At 37.0% G+C, this 16366-nt stretch overlaps 1 protein-coding gene across 1 annotated transcript in view; it reads right to left on the bottom strand.

The window, feature by feature from the left end:
• Positions 1-11753, bottom strand: part of LOC149221185 (ACT domain-containing protein ACR12-like) — a 247714-nt gene extending 235961 nt beyond the window's left edge. Inside the window, exon 1 of the mRNA XM_089385022.1 lies at positions 11253-11753. Coding sequence (XP_089241148.1) covers positions 11253-11428 — 176 coding nt within the window. The 5' untranslated portion in view covers positions 11429-11753. The remainder of the gene's footprint in view (positions 1-11252) is intronic.
• Between the last annotated feature and the right edge of the window lie 4613 nt (positions 11754-16366).

Raw genomic sequence — 16366 nt, 5'->3', positions numbered from 1 at the left:
ATGTGGGCCCCTCCAATCAGCTATTCAAATTCCCTCCAAGCCATTCGAATGGCCTAGTTCGAATTCCCACGTGGGTGGCCCCCACCTTCCACTAGCAATCTAATTTGGCCGAAATTTCTCCTAAGTCCCTAAGTCAAAACTGTTGGGTCCTTTTCCTTGGCAAAAATGTGCAAAATTGTGTAGAGATAAACTTGTTACAAATGTATTTGGGAAGGGACATGACATTTGCCCACATATTAAATAAGTCTCAGCCATCTTTTGTATTTTACAATTTATTTCTATTGTGACTTTATATGCTATTATTGTTCTTTCAGCTACATTAACCTTCAAGGCCAAGTTTTTGGGCCCTAACTCAAGGATGTGGATATAAGGTGTCAATCCCAACAACCAATGACTATCAACCCAAAGAATGGAGATGAACAATCAGGAAGGATGGAAAGTGGTCAGTGTGGATTAACAAAGACATGTTATATCAATTAGAGCATCCCCAGTGGTGCCCTTCCTAAACTATAAGGCCTCGAAGGAGGAGGTCCCAATGGACTAGAGTCAAAGGCTAATTTCCCAAGTGAAGTGTCGAAACAATGATACGATCATAAGCAGTCAATTATCTAGTTTGCACCATGATTCAAATCAATATACCCATAACATTAAATGAAAGCACAAGATTGCTAAAATGGTTGGAGTACCTGTTGATAGCTGACCTATCTTCTTTCATGAAGACTGCAACATGGGTGAGAGCAATGACCAGAGCAATAGGTGCAAAACCCTAGCATAATGCTATCTGAAAACCATCATAGGACTGTTGGATGGCTGCTTGTCAAATGAAGAGAAAAATTTTCTCCTATGAATTACCCACTTTTGGTGAATAACAAGTCCTACTTTAGACTCTAGACTAGCTGATATATTGTATAGATCATAGTATAGACTCAAATTTTAGCTATGAAAAGTGAATCAATAATGACCCGTTCTTCTTGGAAATTTGGAGACATTTAATGTGTACTTACTACTCGCAAAGTGCTACAGAAATACATGCAGTTTGGGCATCTCCTCTACCCGGGTTGTAATGAGCCTGCCTCCTCTTGACACATTTAACTAAAATTTCTAGGATCAGCTGAAAATTATAATGCATGAAACAAAATTCTTAAAGTGGGTCTTACGGTATTTGAAGAAACATTAACGACATTTAATCCAATTTAGCTCAACTTGTGCTTAGTAGGATACCCTTAAAGAAGCCAATGCAGATCAACCTTTCCATAATTATTTTAACTGATAGTTCAAAAGCAGCCTGAAGACAATGTAAAATTCAGTAACAGAGGAACAAAGACTAATACTAAATAAATACGATATAACCACTGTAGCAAACCACCCTAAACCAACATAAAATTGATATTAATACATAAATTCAGATAAATTGACCGTGGCAAGAGAATTCACCCTTAAATAATATAAACTTAATGAGCTCGATAAAAAATTTTGATGAAATATTAGTTCAGGCACATACAATATTGAGAATGTCTGTGACTATCTTTGGATGACTGGCCCTGGTAGGAACCGTATTTTTCTGGAAGAAACAGATCGCAGGTTTCAAGGCGTTGACCAGCGTTGACTTTGGGTGATTTGAGCAGCGTTGACCTCAATTTTTGTGCCTGAAGTTCGATTTTAGGAGGCCACATTTATTGGCTCAGAAATTGAGGTGTTTGGAGATAGTTTGACCAGCGTTGACTTCAGATTGACATTTGTTTTGACTGCAGAAAATTACAGCAAACTTTCTTTCTCCTTTGATTGGGTTTTGACCAAAGAAATTGGGCTGACTTTGACTCTCCTGTAAGGCCGAATTGAACTATTGTTTGGAGGATGTTTTGGGGCAGCTTTGACCACCGTTGACTTTCTGGTTAGGGCTGATTTGATTGCTGATTTGTTCTCTCTCTCTCTCTGCTGAACTATTAAAGAATAATAAGAAGTTTTGATTGGGGTTTGTCCCTGGCATCCGCCACATCTTGTGTCCTCTTGTCTTGGGTTGTTTTCTGCATATAATTTTATGTTCTATCTGCATTTACTGTCAATGTTTATAGGTTAATGCGATTGCTATTGGATATAATTGGAATTTGTCATTGGGCTGCTAACGGAACATTGAAGTAAATTGTCTTAAGCATAGAACATACCATTGCTATCTAAAATTAACATGGTTTCAGAGCTCAAGTGAAGACAAAACCCAAGCAAGAGTGAAACAAAAACATTAACTAAAGAAAACTGTTGGACAAGGACTTGGAACTAGTCCCAATGACGACTACAACTTTCTTCAAATCCGAGGACAAGCTTAAGGATAAGTCTGACTATCATGCATGGAAGATGACTTTGGATTTGAATTTGGAAGAGAATCATGCCATGAACTATGTCAAAGGAAGAATAACCGAGCCTCCTTCAAATGCATCCACTGTTGCTCAAAGCAAGTACAAGAAAGATGAGGTAAAAGCTAAGAATATTATTGTTGATTCCATTCATAAGCCTTTGGTTGCATATATTTCTAATTTGGAAACATCTAAGGAGAAGTATGAAAGACTGATTGGGATGTTCAAAGTGAACAATGCAAATAAATTCTCTTTCTCAAGAACAAGCTGAAGGACATCCAGATGGATAAAAGAGAATCCATCCAATCCTACTTCATGAGGATCATCGAGATCAAGAATGATCACATATCTATTGGAGAAGTCATTGGTGACAAGGAGCTCACTCTTATTGCACTTGGAGGCCTTACAAGAGATTGGAATGTGTTCAACACTAACATTTTCAATAATGACAGGATTCCAGGATTTGAGGAACTATTGGCCAGATGCACTCAAGAAGAAATAAGGATGATGGAAAGAGACAAGCCCTCAAATGGAAACAATCCTACTGCCTGCTCTGCTCATTCTAGAAGAAGGAACAATGTTGGTCCAAAGAATCAAGGAAAAGGGTTCAAGTCGAGATTCAAAGAAGGAAGAAAAGGTAGGTGCTTCAATTGTAACAAGTTTGACCACTTCGCTAGAGAGTATCCTCACAAGAAGGATACTCCAAGAGATGATGACAACAACAACTTCAAGGGCAATGGAAATTGAAGGAACAACAGGTTCAATAACAAAGGAAAGAGTAATGCTCCTGCTACTCGAAATGGAGGTGGTCGTCCTCCCAAGAAGTCGAGAAACTCTAGGTATGATGAAGCTAATGTTGTAAAGAAAAATGAATTTTATCTTATTTATGTCCTCTCGAGCGCCTCTCCTCCGGATACATTGGACCATTGGTTGATTGATAGTGGTGCCTCAAGGCACTTCACTAGGTAAAAATAAGCTCTCTCAAACTTGGTTGAAAAGGAGACAAGTATGGAGATTATACTTGAGGATAATGCCACTTATCCCATGAAAAGAATTGGGACCGTTACTCTCCACTTAAATCAAGGTCAAACCCTTCACCTACAAGAAGTGCTATATGTAACTGACTTGAAAAAGAACTTGGTTTCTATTTCTGTGATGGAAGACAAATGTTTTAAGGTGTTATTCATTGATGGGAAGGTTTGTCTTTGGCAAAGGAATCCAAGAGATGCATTCACTCTAGGATTTAGGGTTGAAAGTCTCTATCAGGTTGGAGGAAGTTCGTTGGGAGCAATGATTTGTGAAACCTCTCTTCAATCTGAATTATGGCACCAAAGATTTGCTCACCTTCATTTCAAAGCCTTACCCGATGTAAGGAAGATGGTCACAGGGATGGCCAAATTCAACTTAAATCATGAAGGTGTTTTTCAGGGATGTGAAGCTAGAAAACATATAAGGGGACCACTCCCCTCAAGTGAGACTCTAACCACTGATATTCTTCAATTAGACTTTCTGATCTATCAGGTATGTTGTCTGTGACATCTTTGGGTGGGTATTTGTATTAAGCTATTTTTGTGGATGACTTCTCTCGCAAGGCATGGATCTATTTCTTAAAGAAGAAGAATGAAGTATTCAAGTGGTTGCTCTCCTTCAAAGCCTTGGTCGAGAATCAAACAGGGAAGAAGATCAAAATTTTGAGGACCGATAATGGGACCGAATATGAGTCTAATGAATTCAAAGACTATTGTAGAGAAGTTGGCATTAAGAGGGAGACTACAACCGCTTATACTCCTGAACAAAATGGTGTTGCCAAAAGGAAGAATCATACTATCATAGAAGCCACCCGAGCTATGCTTCATGATCAAGGTCTTCTGAAGTTCTTATGGGGACTCGGGAGAAGCTGCCAACATTGTTGTGTATGTCCAAAACCAATGCCCACTTCAAGCTTTGGGCTACAAAATACCCGAAGAAGTATCACCGGTAAGAAACCTAATGTTTCTCATTTTAGAAATTTTGGTTGTTCCGTATATTTTCATGTGCTGAAAGAGAAAATAAACAAACTAGATGCATCTGAGAAGAAAGGAACATTCGTGGGCTACAATGAAACTTTGAAGGCATATAGAATCTATGTGCCTGGTCAAAGGGAAGTTGAATTAAATCATGATGCCACCTTCGATGAATATTCTGCACTTAGAAAGATTCAAGATCTTCCTATTCCTAGGAAGGCCAATGATGATGTTGATGCAAAAAAGCAAGATGAATCTTCGTCCGATGAACCGATGCTCGATGTTGAACGTTCGATGGATCCCATTGATCCACCTCCTAATGAGCCCTCTAATATAAGAAAGACGCCTTTGTGGCTTAAAGATACTCCTGAAGATGCCGAGAAACACATCGCATTGAGGGACATTCTATGAGAGCAAGAAGCCGAATAGGTACCAAGGGTACTTAGTTGCCTTGAGTACCATTATACAATTTGAGCCTGGTACATTCGAAGAAGTCGTGAAGCAATAGGTTTGGAAGGATGCGATGAACGAAGAGTATGAGTCAATCATGAAGAATGATGTCTGGGATGTGGTTCCTAGACCCAAGGATAAGTCTGTGGTCACTTTGAAATGGCTCTACAAGATCAAACATGGAGTTGATGGGAGTGATGAGAAATTCAAGGCCAGATTTGTAGCTCGAGGCTTCTCTCAAAAGGAAGGAGTAGACTGTGATGAGATATTTGCACATGTTTCCTAATATATCACCATCTGATCTATCATAGCCCTTGCTACTTCGCAAGGATGGAACCTTCATCAAACGGACATCAATACTCCCTTCTTGCATGGTTCGCTTAAGGAGGAAGTATATGTGGAACAACCCGAGAGGTTCGAATTTCAAGATCATGAGACAGATGTATGCAGGTTGAAGAAAGCCCTATATGGGTTAAACAAAGCCCTATATGGGTTGAAGCAAGCCCCTAAGGCTTGGTATGAGAGGATCGATAGCCTATGTCACAGGGTTCGGCGAACCTGAAGGTTCAGGTTCGAAATTCGGCGAACCTCTAAAAAAAAATTGAAATTCGTTCAGGTTCGCCGAACTTGAAATTCGAACCTCAAGTCGAACTTGAACAAACTCGAACCTAAACGAACCTCAACGAACCTGAACGGACCTCAACGAACCTGAAGGCGAATTTTAACGAATTTTTTAAGGTTCGATTTTTTTAATGATGCACTGAGAACTTCATTATGACAGCCATGATAGTTGTTTTATCCTACCTTCATCACTGTACTCTAGACCATCATGTTGACTGTGATCATGCGAGAGTGTATTCCATGACTACAAGATCATTGTGATCTTTCTTACACCGAGACAATGAGATAATGTAAAGATAGTGAGGGATCCAAAGATCTTTCCATTACATATATATATACATTGACAGTTTGACTGTTAAGAAATAGATCCACCGAGATGAGATACTATTCCTCACTATACTGAGGTCCTTACTGTCTCATTTATTCCGAGACTGTAATGGTTACTGTGGCTCTTTGTTATGCAGGGATTGTATCCTCCGAGAATGATCATTTCTGCGGCTTTGTTATTGTGCCACAATTGTAGTATATATGTGTGTGTGTGTGTGTGTGATTGAGACAACGTCTAACATAAATCTTATTAGGTCGAGAGAGAGGTTCTATCACTGTCGTTCTTTGTCTAGAGTCTAGACTTCTACAGGAGTATCACCAAGGCCTTGATGCCAAGACTGCTATGCGAGATCCATTAACACTGTGCCTTTGTCCTAGATCTTTGCTACTCCATTCAGCTGAGATCCTCACAGGTATGTCGAGATCACTAGCTGTGCAATTGTGATATGTCTAGGTAGATTTGTATGCTAAAATAGATATGCCGAGAATGTCTAATCCTTCAATCTTTGCAACATCCATTATACAAGGTTATTCTTGCTCCATTAGACCGAGGTCATATATAGATATATATATATATATAAATATATATATATATATTGAAAAATATGTATAGTCGAACCTCATTCGAACCTGATCGGAAAATTTGAATTCGAATCGAACTTAATCGTTGTCGAACTCGAATTCGAACTCGAACCTGTGACATAGTCGATAGCTATCTTATGAAGCTGGGATTTACGAGAAGTGACGTTGACCCGAACCTTTACTTCAAGGTTGAAAAGGAAAGACCTCTCATTCTGGTCCTTTATGTGGATGATCTCTTTCTGACAGGTGATGAACCTCTCATTCATCAATGCAAGAGGGAGTTGGCTTCCGAGTTCGAGATGAAAGACCGAGGTCTGACGCATTATTTCCTAGGGTTGGAGGTATGGCAAAAGCCAGGTGAGATTTTCCTTTCTCAAGGAAAATCTATTTTGAAGCTACTTGAGAGATGTGGGATGGTGGACTGCAAGTCTGTGGCTACTCCGATGGAACTCAAATTTAAGAAGTTATGTGGAAGTGTTGTTGGGCCCGAATTGGCGAACCCTACCGAGTATTGTCAACTTGTGAGGGAACTGATGTTCTTGGTCAACTCCCGTCCTAATATATGCTTCGTTGTGAACACGTTGATTCAATATATGGTCGAGCCTCATCACATTCATTGGGTTGCTTCCAAGAATCTCTTGAGATATCTCCAGGGCACAATCCACTATGGACTGAGATACACTGCCAAGGATTTGAGATTACATGGATATACAGATGATGACTGAGTTGGCAGTGTGGTGGATCATAAGAGAACGTCTGGGTGTTGCTTATCTATATATTGGATGAGCACGAAGCAGAAATCGGTTGCACTAAGCAACGTCGAGGCTGAATACATTGCTGCGAGTATGGTCTGTTGTGAAGCAATGTAGTTGAGGAAGCTCTTTAGCGAGCTACTTGAGCACGTGCTAGATGTTGGAATTTCAAAGTCTAACCTATTAGAAATTCTTCTTGTACTATCTGGTTTATTTCTCCTACTTGTTTAATTACTTAACAAGTTATTTACCATTAAATACTGAAAATAAACACAAGTACAGTATCAACCTCTACAGATCATCAACCGAAAGAAAACAAGCACACAAGTGACACCGTTATTTTTAGACCAACTGGGTTACATTATTATGTAGTTTATCTGAGTACAATTGGGTGCCTAAACCGGCTCACCCAACAGAGAAAAATATATGGCAACAATACCTCTATATCCGAAAACAGGTATTCAGAAAACCTGTCCCACGAAACCCTCTCCAGCACAATTGAAGCTCAACGTTGGCCCTTCTGGCCACTGTGTCAGCCCCAGGACCCTCTACGTCAGCCTTCTAAGGCACTGCGCAACCTCTGGGAGCCTCTGTGTCACTCCCTTTGCCCTCTGCGTGGATGACGCAGTCTCTCTGGCTCTGTGCTACCTCTGCTGGACATTGCGTAGCCTGGACTAGCTGCTACTCTCGCTCTCTCTACTTCTGTGTTAGTCTCACAGTATCGTCTCTGCCTCTCTGCCTCGTACTCACTGCCCCTCGCTGCTGATCACTGATTCAACTTTGCTTAGCAACCCCGCTCTAGCAAAATGAATGACTGATCACTCTGGTATGTTCTCCAACTGACCCTCAAGCCTCCTCTTATACTTTTCTCGTTGGTCCATTAATGATCGAGATTAAATCTCTAATCAATGGCTAAGATTATATTTGGCTTGATCCATGACTTTTGGAACCTTCTAACCTGGTTTTATATTAATACAAATTAATATTTTATTTTTCCTAAGTTTAGACTTAGGAACTCCATTAAAATTATTAATTATTTTAATATCTCCCAAACTGGGTACAATTTGTCCAAACCATTTCTGGGTCTTGGAAATCTCATGTGCTTTAGCCTCTCCACCAATTTTCATGGCTAGAGCACATCTGATGCTACCCCAAATCAACACTAGATACGACCGTGATCTTATATGAAAACCACAGTGGGATTCGTTTATCAGAGAATCCTGTGTTCCACGACTGCTCCAAGCACATTGATATCAAGTACCACTTTATCCGAGATATGGTACAACGGGGAGCAATTAGGCTCCAACACATCAGGACAGATGAGCAGGTTGCAGATACTATCATGAAACCTCTCGGAAAAGGTCAAATTCTTAACCTTCTAAGAGAGACTTAGAGTTGTGGAACAACCTTTTTATGAGGGTCTCGTATGAGTTGAACATAGAGCTCTAGGAGCTCCTAGGGGCTTGGGGTACTTCTTGGAGCTAACTACGAGTGATCATATGGTGAGTGGTTCACCTTCCCCTAATGGTGCGCTGGATATAGGGTGAGTGGTTCACCTTCCCTCGTGATACCCCATTATGGTTGACATGTGTGTAGGGTGAGTGGTTCACCTTCCCTATGATTGACATATACATAGGATGAATGGTTCACCTTCTCCTATGGCATATAAGCAAGATGAGTGGTTCACCTTCTCCTGTTGTTGCCCTGACACACATCCTACCCATAGAGTCCGAGACTCATCGGAAGTACATCTCATCTGGCCAATGAGTTGGGAAAAGTTGGTTAGGGACCATAGCACTACCGATGGATGCATCGTGTACTTTCGTACTCCCTATGACTAGGATGCATGGTGTTCAACAACTTGATATGGGATGAAGGATTGAGTTTAGTCAGTGAAGAGTGGTATGATACACTCTCGATCACTTCTTCTTTATTATTACTTCATGGTTCAGCAGAGCAGAGCATTTCAGGGCAATGATGATCGGGATTGTTCAAGATGACAGGTTGGCATGATGATGGATTGGCATGTGGAATTCTCCCTAGTTGAGAGGGAGTGTTAAAATTGGTAACTAGGGCCAACTTCCACCTTAAGACAGTTCATATGATGGAGATGATTATTGCATTGATTCATCTTTCGGAGAGGTACAATTTTGATATAAAGATCATCTCATTCTGACAAGCAAAAATGGAATTATGAATTTATTTCTCTTATGGACAAATTTTCAAGGTCAGCCACAGTGAAATGTAGGTTCATAAAGCCCAATATATGTGTCTCTTAACCCTCAATGAAGTGTATAACTAGGAGAGACCTTTTCCTCATTTGGACATCACCTCATCACATCTTCTTCTCTCTCTTGGTTGGGTCATACAACATTGGAGGCACCTCTCTTTCTTCACACATGGCAGTTCTCTCTCTCTCTCTCTACTTTGCGCGTGTGGCAAGAGGCCGAGTTTTTCTAGGTGAAATAGGTCGCCGGTTTCAGGGCGTTGACCAGCGTTGACTTTGGGTGATTTGACCAATGTTGACCTTGCTTTTTGTGCCTGAAGTTCGATTTTAGGGGGCCACATTTATTGGCTCAAAAATTGAGGTGTTTGGGGACAGTTTGACCAGCGTTGACTTCTGTTTTGACTGCAGAAAATTACAGCAGATTTCTTTCTCCTTTCACTGGGTTTTGACCGAAGAATTTGGGCTGACTTTGACTCTCCTGTAAGGCCGAATTGAACTGCTGTTTGGAGGATATTTTGGGGCAGCTTTGACCACCATGACTTTCTGGTTAGGGCTGATTTGACTGTGCATTTAGCATATCTGTTTGGGGCTTATACTTATGATATTTTCTCTTTCTCTGCTGAACTATTGAAGAATAATATGAAGATTTGATCAAAGGGTTTCCCCACATTGGGGTTTGTCCCTGGCATCCACCACATCTTGTGTCCTCTTGTCTTGGGTTGTCTTCTGCATATGATTTTATGTTCTATCTACATTTACTGTCAATGTTTATAAGTTAATGTGATTGCTACTGGATATAATTGGAATTTGTCATTGGGCTGCTAAAGGAACATTGAAGTAAATTGTCTTAAGCATAGAACATACCATTGTTATCTAAAATTAACAGGTCAATTATCTAGTTTGCCCCATGATTCATATCAATAAACCCATGACGTTAAATGAAAGCACATGATTGTTAAAATGGTTAGAATACCTGTAGATAGCTGACCCATCTTCTTTCGTGAATACTGCAACATGGGTGAGAGCAATGACCAGAGCAATAGGTGCAGAACCCTGGCATAATGCTATCTGAAAACCATCATAGGACTGTTTGATGGCTTGCTGTCAAACGAAGAGAAAAAAATTCTCCTATGGATGACCCACTTTTGGTGGATAACAAGCCCTACTTTAGACTCTATACTAGCCCATATATTGTATAGATCATAGTATAGACTCAAATTTTAGCTATGAAAAGTGAATCAATAATGACCTGTTCTTTTTGGAAATTTGGAGACATTTAATGTGTACTTACTACTCACAAAGCACTACAGAAAGACATGCAGTAATGGGCATCTCCCCTACCCGGACTGTAATGAGCCTGCCTTCTCTCGACACATTTAACTAAAATTTCTAGGATCAGCTGAAAATTATAATGCATAAAACAAAATTCTTAAAGTGGGTCTTACGGTATTTGAAGAAACATTAACGACATTTAATCCAATTTAGCTCAACTTGTGCTTAGTAGGATACCCTTAAAGAAGCCAATGCAGATCAACCTTTTCATAATTATTTTAGCTGATAGTTCAAAAGCAGCCTGAAGACAATGTAAAATTCAGTAACAGAGGAATAAACCAGACTAATACTAAATAAATACGATATAACTACTGTAGCAAACCACCCTAAACCAACATAAGATTGATATTAATACATAATTTCAGATAAATTGACCGTGTCTGGAGAATTCACCCTTAAATAATATAAACTTAATGAGCTCGATAACTGTTTTTTGCTGAAACATTAGTTTCAGGCCCATACAATATTGAGAACGTCTGCAACTATCTCTGGATGACTGGCCCTGTTAGGAACCCTAAAAGGCTTAACCTGAGGCCATGTGAAGCTAAAGTCTTCGGGGATAAAACAAATTGAAGAATCAAAATTATAAATTTACATGAAAATAGCATACCTGTTCGGATTGAAGGCACAGACAATTCGAATTGCCGAATTTCCATTACCAATTCCCAGCTGGGTAAATGTACCGAATTTAAGGGTATTGACTCCTTTAGCTGATAAAAGCGGCCCTGATTGCTGGCTTTTGAACTTAGAGATGCTAGCAGCCTGCAATGCGAATTTGGTAGCCATTTGCAATGGTCAACGGTCTGATGAAGTACAAATCTGGGTGGCCTTATAAACTTGAAAAATGGACTTCTCGTTCCTGGTCAAGAAGTACAAATCTGGGTGGCCTTATAAACTTGAAAAATGGACTTCTCGTTCCTGGTCAAATGTTACAAATCTTGGTGGCCTTGTAAAACTTGAAAAATGGACTTCTAGGTTTCTGGTCAAATGTTTCTCTTGACAAATTTTTAGTTTGGTTATGCTCAATCACCCTGGTCCTGCCAAAGCACGGCCGAATTGTTGTCATGACTCTCGCCGATTTGCCATGTGCTTAAAAAAAACCGTTTGTGCATGTGCTTCATATGATTGTCCTCATTCACTTGTTGAGTAACAAGTCTAATATGTGGCATTGTTACGTAGTATTTCACTTGTTGAGTAACAAGTCTAATATGTGGCATTGTTACGTAGTATTTTTTATTTTAAATGTAAAATGTAATTGATATGTGAAGTATAAAGAAAATTATGCATTTTTTAATTATTAAAAATAATGATTGGTAAAGTTTTATTTTTAAAGAGAGTTTTTGGTAAATCATATCAAAATTTATTGGTGGACACGTTTCGAACTAGTAAGTGTGGATCTTGTTCTCACTATGCACCACACTTGCGTTCGAAATGCGTCGACAAATGAATTTTGATGTGATTTTCGCTGAAAACTCTCCTCAAAAAACTTGATATAGATCACAAAAGCCTAAGTTCAATAAAGTTTTATTTTATAAAGCGACATTATAATAGTTTAGATTTTCTTCAACTTTTGAATTTAGGTTTCTATTTTAGAATATTAAAACAAATAAAATTGTTAAATTATTTAAGTAGGGAAATTTTTATAGTTGAATTCACAAAGTTAAGACTCATTAAGTATTCAGTTAAACAAATGAAATTCTATTTTGTATTAAAATCATTTATAACAAAAATTTACACAACAAATGGTGTCAATTGACTTTTGTTATCTTTATTCTTAAATCACTAGTACATTTACAAATGCTTATAAGTCTTTACCTTGCATTATTTGACAACTTGATATTTCAAGGCCTTATGTGAATCCTACACAAGTTGCCCATAAAATCACACTAGCTATTAAAGATAGGTAAAAATGTCTAAAAGAAAAATATTTAATATCATAAAATCAAGCTAGCCATTAAAGGTAGGTAAAATTGTTTCAAAGAAAAACATTATATAATATTAAAGGAACACGTAATTAATTAAGAAAAGGCATGTTGACTTAGGAGCATACCAAAGAGCTATAAAGATTTATAATGGAGGGGACATTGTTTTTTCTTATCAATACATTATATTATTTTGAAATATGTTGTTAGTAAAGGAATAGTTAAGTTTTAGGGATTTTATATTTTTATGAAAAAAACAATAGAAAAATTTTACAAGTATTGAGAGACTTTAAGTTATTAATTAGATAGGCAATAAATGTAAAATTGAGACTATAATATCAGTTCCAATTAAAAATCAATTTAGAAAGGTAAAAAACAATTTCAATAAAAAAAATTATATGTATATATACAATTGAATTCAAATGTTGATCATCTATCTAAATAAGTTGTATTATTGTAAGAAGGGACTTAAATGCAGCAAGTGTTTAGAGGAAAAACTTAGATTGCATTTTAAAAAATATATTTATATTGATATAAGAAGTAATAGAAAATCACAAATGTGTTTGTTAGATTTTTTGTAGTTGTTGCAATAATATTGGAGTCCTAGTAGTAAGGCTTAAAAACATATTTGTTAAAGATTTCTCATTATAACTTAGGAATATTTTATTTAAATAGTAACATAATAATTTTAAATATTTTTTATGTTAAGTAGATTATACATGTTAATATTATATATAAAAGTATAAAGTAATTTCACATTTAAAATAGCATATATATATATATATATATATATATATATAACCAAAAATGAATATCATAAAATAAAATTTGATTTTAAAAAAAATTCAAACACTTGAGCAAACTTTGTAAATTATTTTCAAAAGTTACACATTAATTAAAAGTCAAACATGAATTTCACACACTTAGCTATAAATGATTTTTTATAAATATTGAGATTTAATCTGTGTACTATTTTTCGTATATATTGAGATTTTATGTGTGTATTATTATGACACTTGTTGGCATATTTTTTTTTTTTTTTTTTTAAATAATGAATTTTCATATTAATGAGACTTGATATGTTTATTGTTTTTCATAAATATTGAGATTTGATGTGTATTATTATATCACTTTGTGGCATATAGATTTTTATTTTTTATTTTCAATAATTTTTATTTCTGACAAATTATATTTATACTCCCATAAAATTTGTCATTTCATCTATACGAGCCAATAAGAAAATAGAACTTCAAATTTCAAAAATTTCAAAATTTATTTTTTATTTTCAAAATATTCAGTTTAATATTTATTTTCAAAACTAAATGAAATTCAAAGCATTTTTACTATAAAATGATTACAATATAACATGCCATAGGCAGGTATAACAACATTGAAAAGAGTTAAAAATTTATTAATTCCTTTTTATAGGTAGATTTTTGTGATGTGATTAAATAAACTCGTATAGATTTAAAAAAATAAAAATACAAGTATGTTTGGTGGGATGTTGATTTAGGGGGATCTTCACATTTGCAAAACTTAGAAGGTTCTCCATTTTTGCCAAAGTTGTCGACACAATGAAGAGCTTGTAAGGATTTTTTTTAATGCAATTTGAAAGAGGTTAAATGAACTTCATATGTGAAAGATAAGGCTTGCTAAAATTTTGGGCAAAATGACAAAAATCAAATATAAAATCAAATAATTAAATTAATGCTAATGTGAGAGCTACATAGCGTTGCAATGGGAAATTAATTATAATGTGAGAGCTACATAGCATTGTAGTTTCCTAGTCTCAAGAGAAACTTGACATATTCATGGCATGATTGAGATTCTTATGGACATGGTTGAGATTCTCATGGGCATAGTTGAGATATAGTTTCAATCAAGCACTTGAATTGTGCCTAAATCATAATTTGTGGGATCTTGAGAGTTAATCTCTCCTAAAAATGTTGAGGTAATTATTAACAATGAAAATTGCGAGGAGTAGGGGTGGTGTGATTCCTAAGCTCTTTGAAGGAGAGAAAGAGTAAGCAAGTACGCTAGCTTGTGAATTGTTTGTGTTTTTGTAGAGGAGAACCGGCCCTTTATTGGGAGAAGATGTTAGCCCTTTGTAAAGGAGAACTAGCCTCTTATTAGAAAAGAATTCATTGTTTTTTGTTAAACAGGAAACCTTATTTGAAAGGAAGTAATGAACAGATTCGTTGGCTAGACTAGCCTGAAGACGTAGCTAGAATTGGTAAACTTTGTTATCAATCAGTTTGCATATTGTTTTATGTAATTATTGTTTCCAATTTCAATTTAGATGCTTAATTATATTGCCAAATTTTATCTTAAGAATGGAAAATTGAAAAATCTACAAGTATCTAGAACGGAAAAACATTGAGTTAGTTTTATATCACCTAATTTCGAATCAAGTTGATATTAGAGCGGGTTATTTGAAGGTTTTTGCCATTTTCTCTCCTTTCTGTTATATTCTTCCATTTGTTCCATTTGTAGTTTGGGAGTGCAGGTTTCTTGTTTGCAAAAGGACAACCATGGGAAAAGCTTTCAAGAGAGAAAGGTCTCAGGATCTTGAAGACTTAAATCAATAGATTCAAGAGGACTTTGAATTGAGAGGGAGATTGCATTTATTTGCGCAAGAGAAACAAGAACTACAATGTAGAGTATTGTTCTATGGAGAATTTCTCATGGGAATAATGTAAGAGATGCAACTTGAGTTTCAAGCCATGTACAAGATTATGGGAAAGTTCCTAAACAATGAAAGAGTGGAGGAGAAAAAAGACTACCATCCAAAGGAGGCCATCCTTTACCACAGATGCTCAAACAATGATTGAGGTGTGCATTCACTATGTTCTTCCAATGAAAATGTAGATGTCTTTTTCGCTTAATTTGAGAAGCATACTTGGGGTATTAGCTCTAAGTTGATAATCAAGATGGGATTTGATAGAAACAACTTTGGCATCAATTGTCAAGGAGTGACTAATCCAATACAAATGGAGGAAGCACCTCATTATGTGTTGGAAAATCAGAAAGGCAGTAAATATTTTCTCGATCTTGATAATTACTTGTGATGTTTCTTATTTTTATAGTTCTTTATATCTTCTTTCTTTAGCTCATCAAGCAATTACTAAAAGCAGCAACACGCAAAACAATGAACACAAGATGTAGGCACATGCCAGGGAAAATCCCCCCTCGAGGGGAAAACCCAGTCCAAGTAATTATTCATTTCAATAGTATTCTTTGAGACTCTTCACCCTAGACCTTGACTAGACGTTCCCTCCACACCAAGTCAGCCTCCAGAAGATTGACCTCTTCCCAACAACTTCGACTATGCAGCAACTTACAGCAGCCAACAACTTCTGGCAGCAGTCCAACTTGGAAGACTTCGTTATCCGAATCCAGAGCAAGAAACAAAGTGAGTCCATCACCAAATTTTTGATTTTTCTCTTCTCCTTAGACTTACCCAAATTCGCATTCACTTCGGCTTCCCGACAACAAATTTTCCTAGCTATCCACTTCGCACTTCTTCCCAGCAACAAGATTTTCGCACTTCTACCCAGTGGATGAGAAGATGAGAAGTGAAGCTCCAAATGAACTCATAGTCCTTCCTTTTATAGGCTTCTTGTGGAGTCGAATGGGTCCTTAGGCCAACTTGATCTTCTCTTATGAAGACAAGGTGTAGATGTTACATAATTCATATTTGACTCAATACTTAAACTTTTTACATGAATTTAAAGCCCAAGAACACTCTCTTTAAATGTACAATAATTCTGTAGACTCGGAATAAATCCTAGAAGTCCTCAAT

The sequence above is a fragment of the Pinus tabuliformis genome, chromosome Q (genome assembly GCF_031772625.1).
Source record: "Pinus tabuliformis cultivar Carrire ecotype Pingquan chromosome Q, CPIR1, whole genome shotgun sequence".
NCBI classification, from domain to species: domain Eukaryota; kingdom Viridiplantae; phylum Streptophyta; class Pinopsida; order Pinales; family Pinaceae; genus Pinus; species Pinus tabuliformis.
Note: the sequence above shows the minus strand (reverse complement) of the source record. Positions and strands in the feature narration are given on the sequence as shown.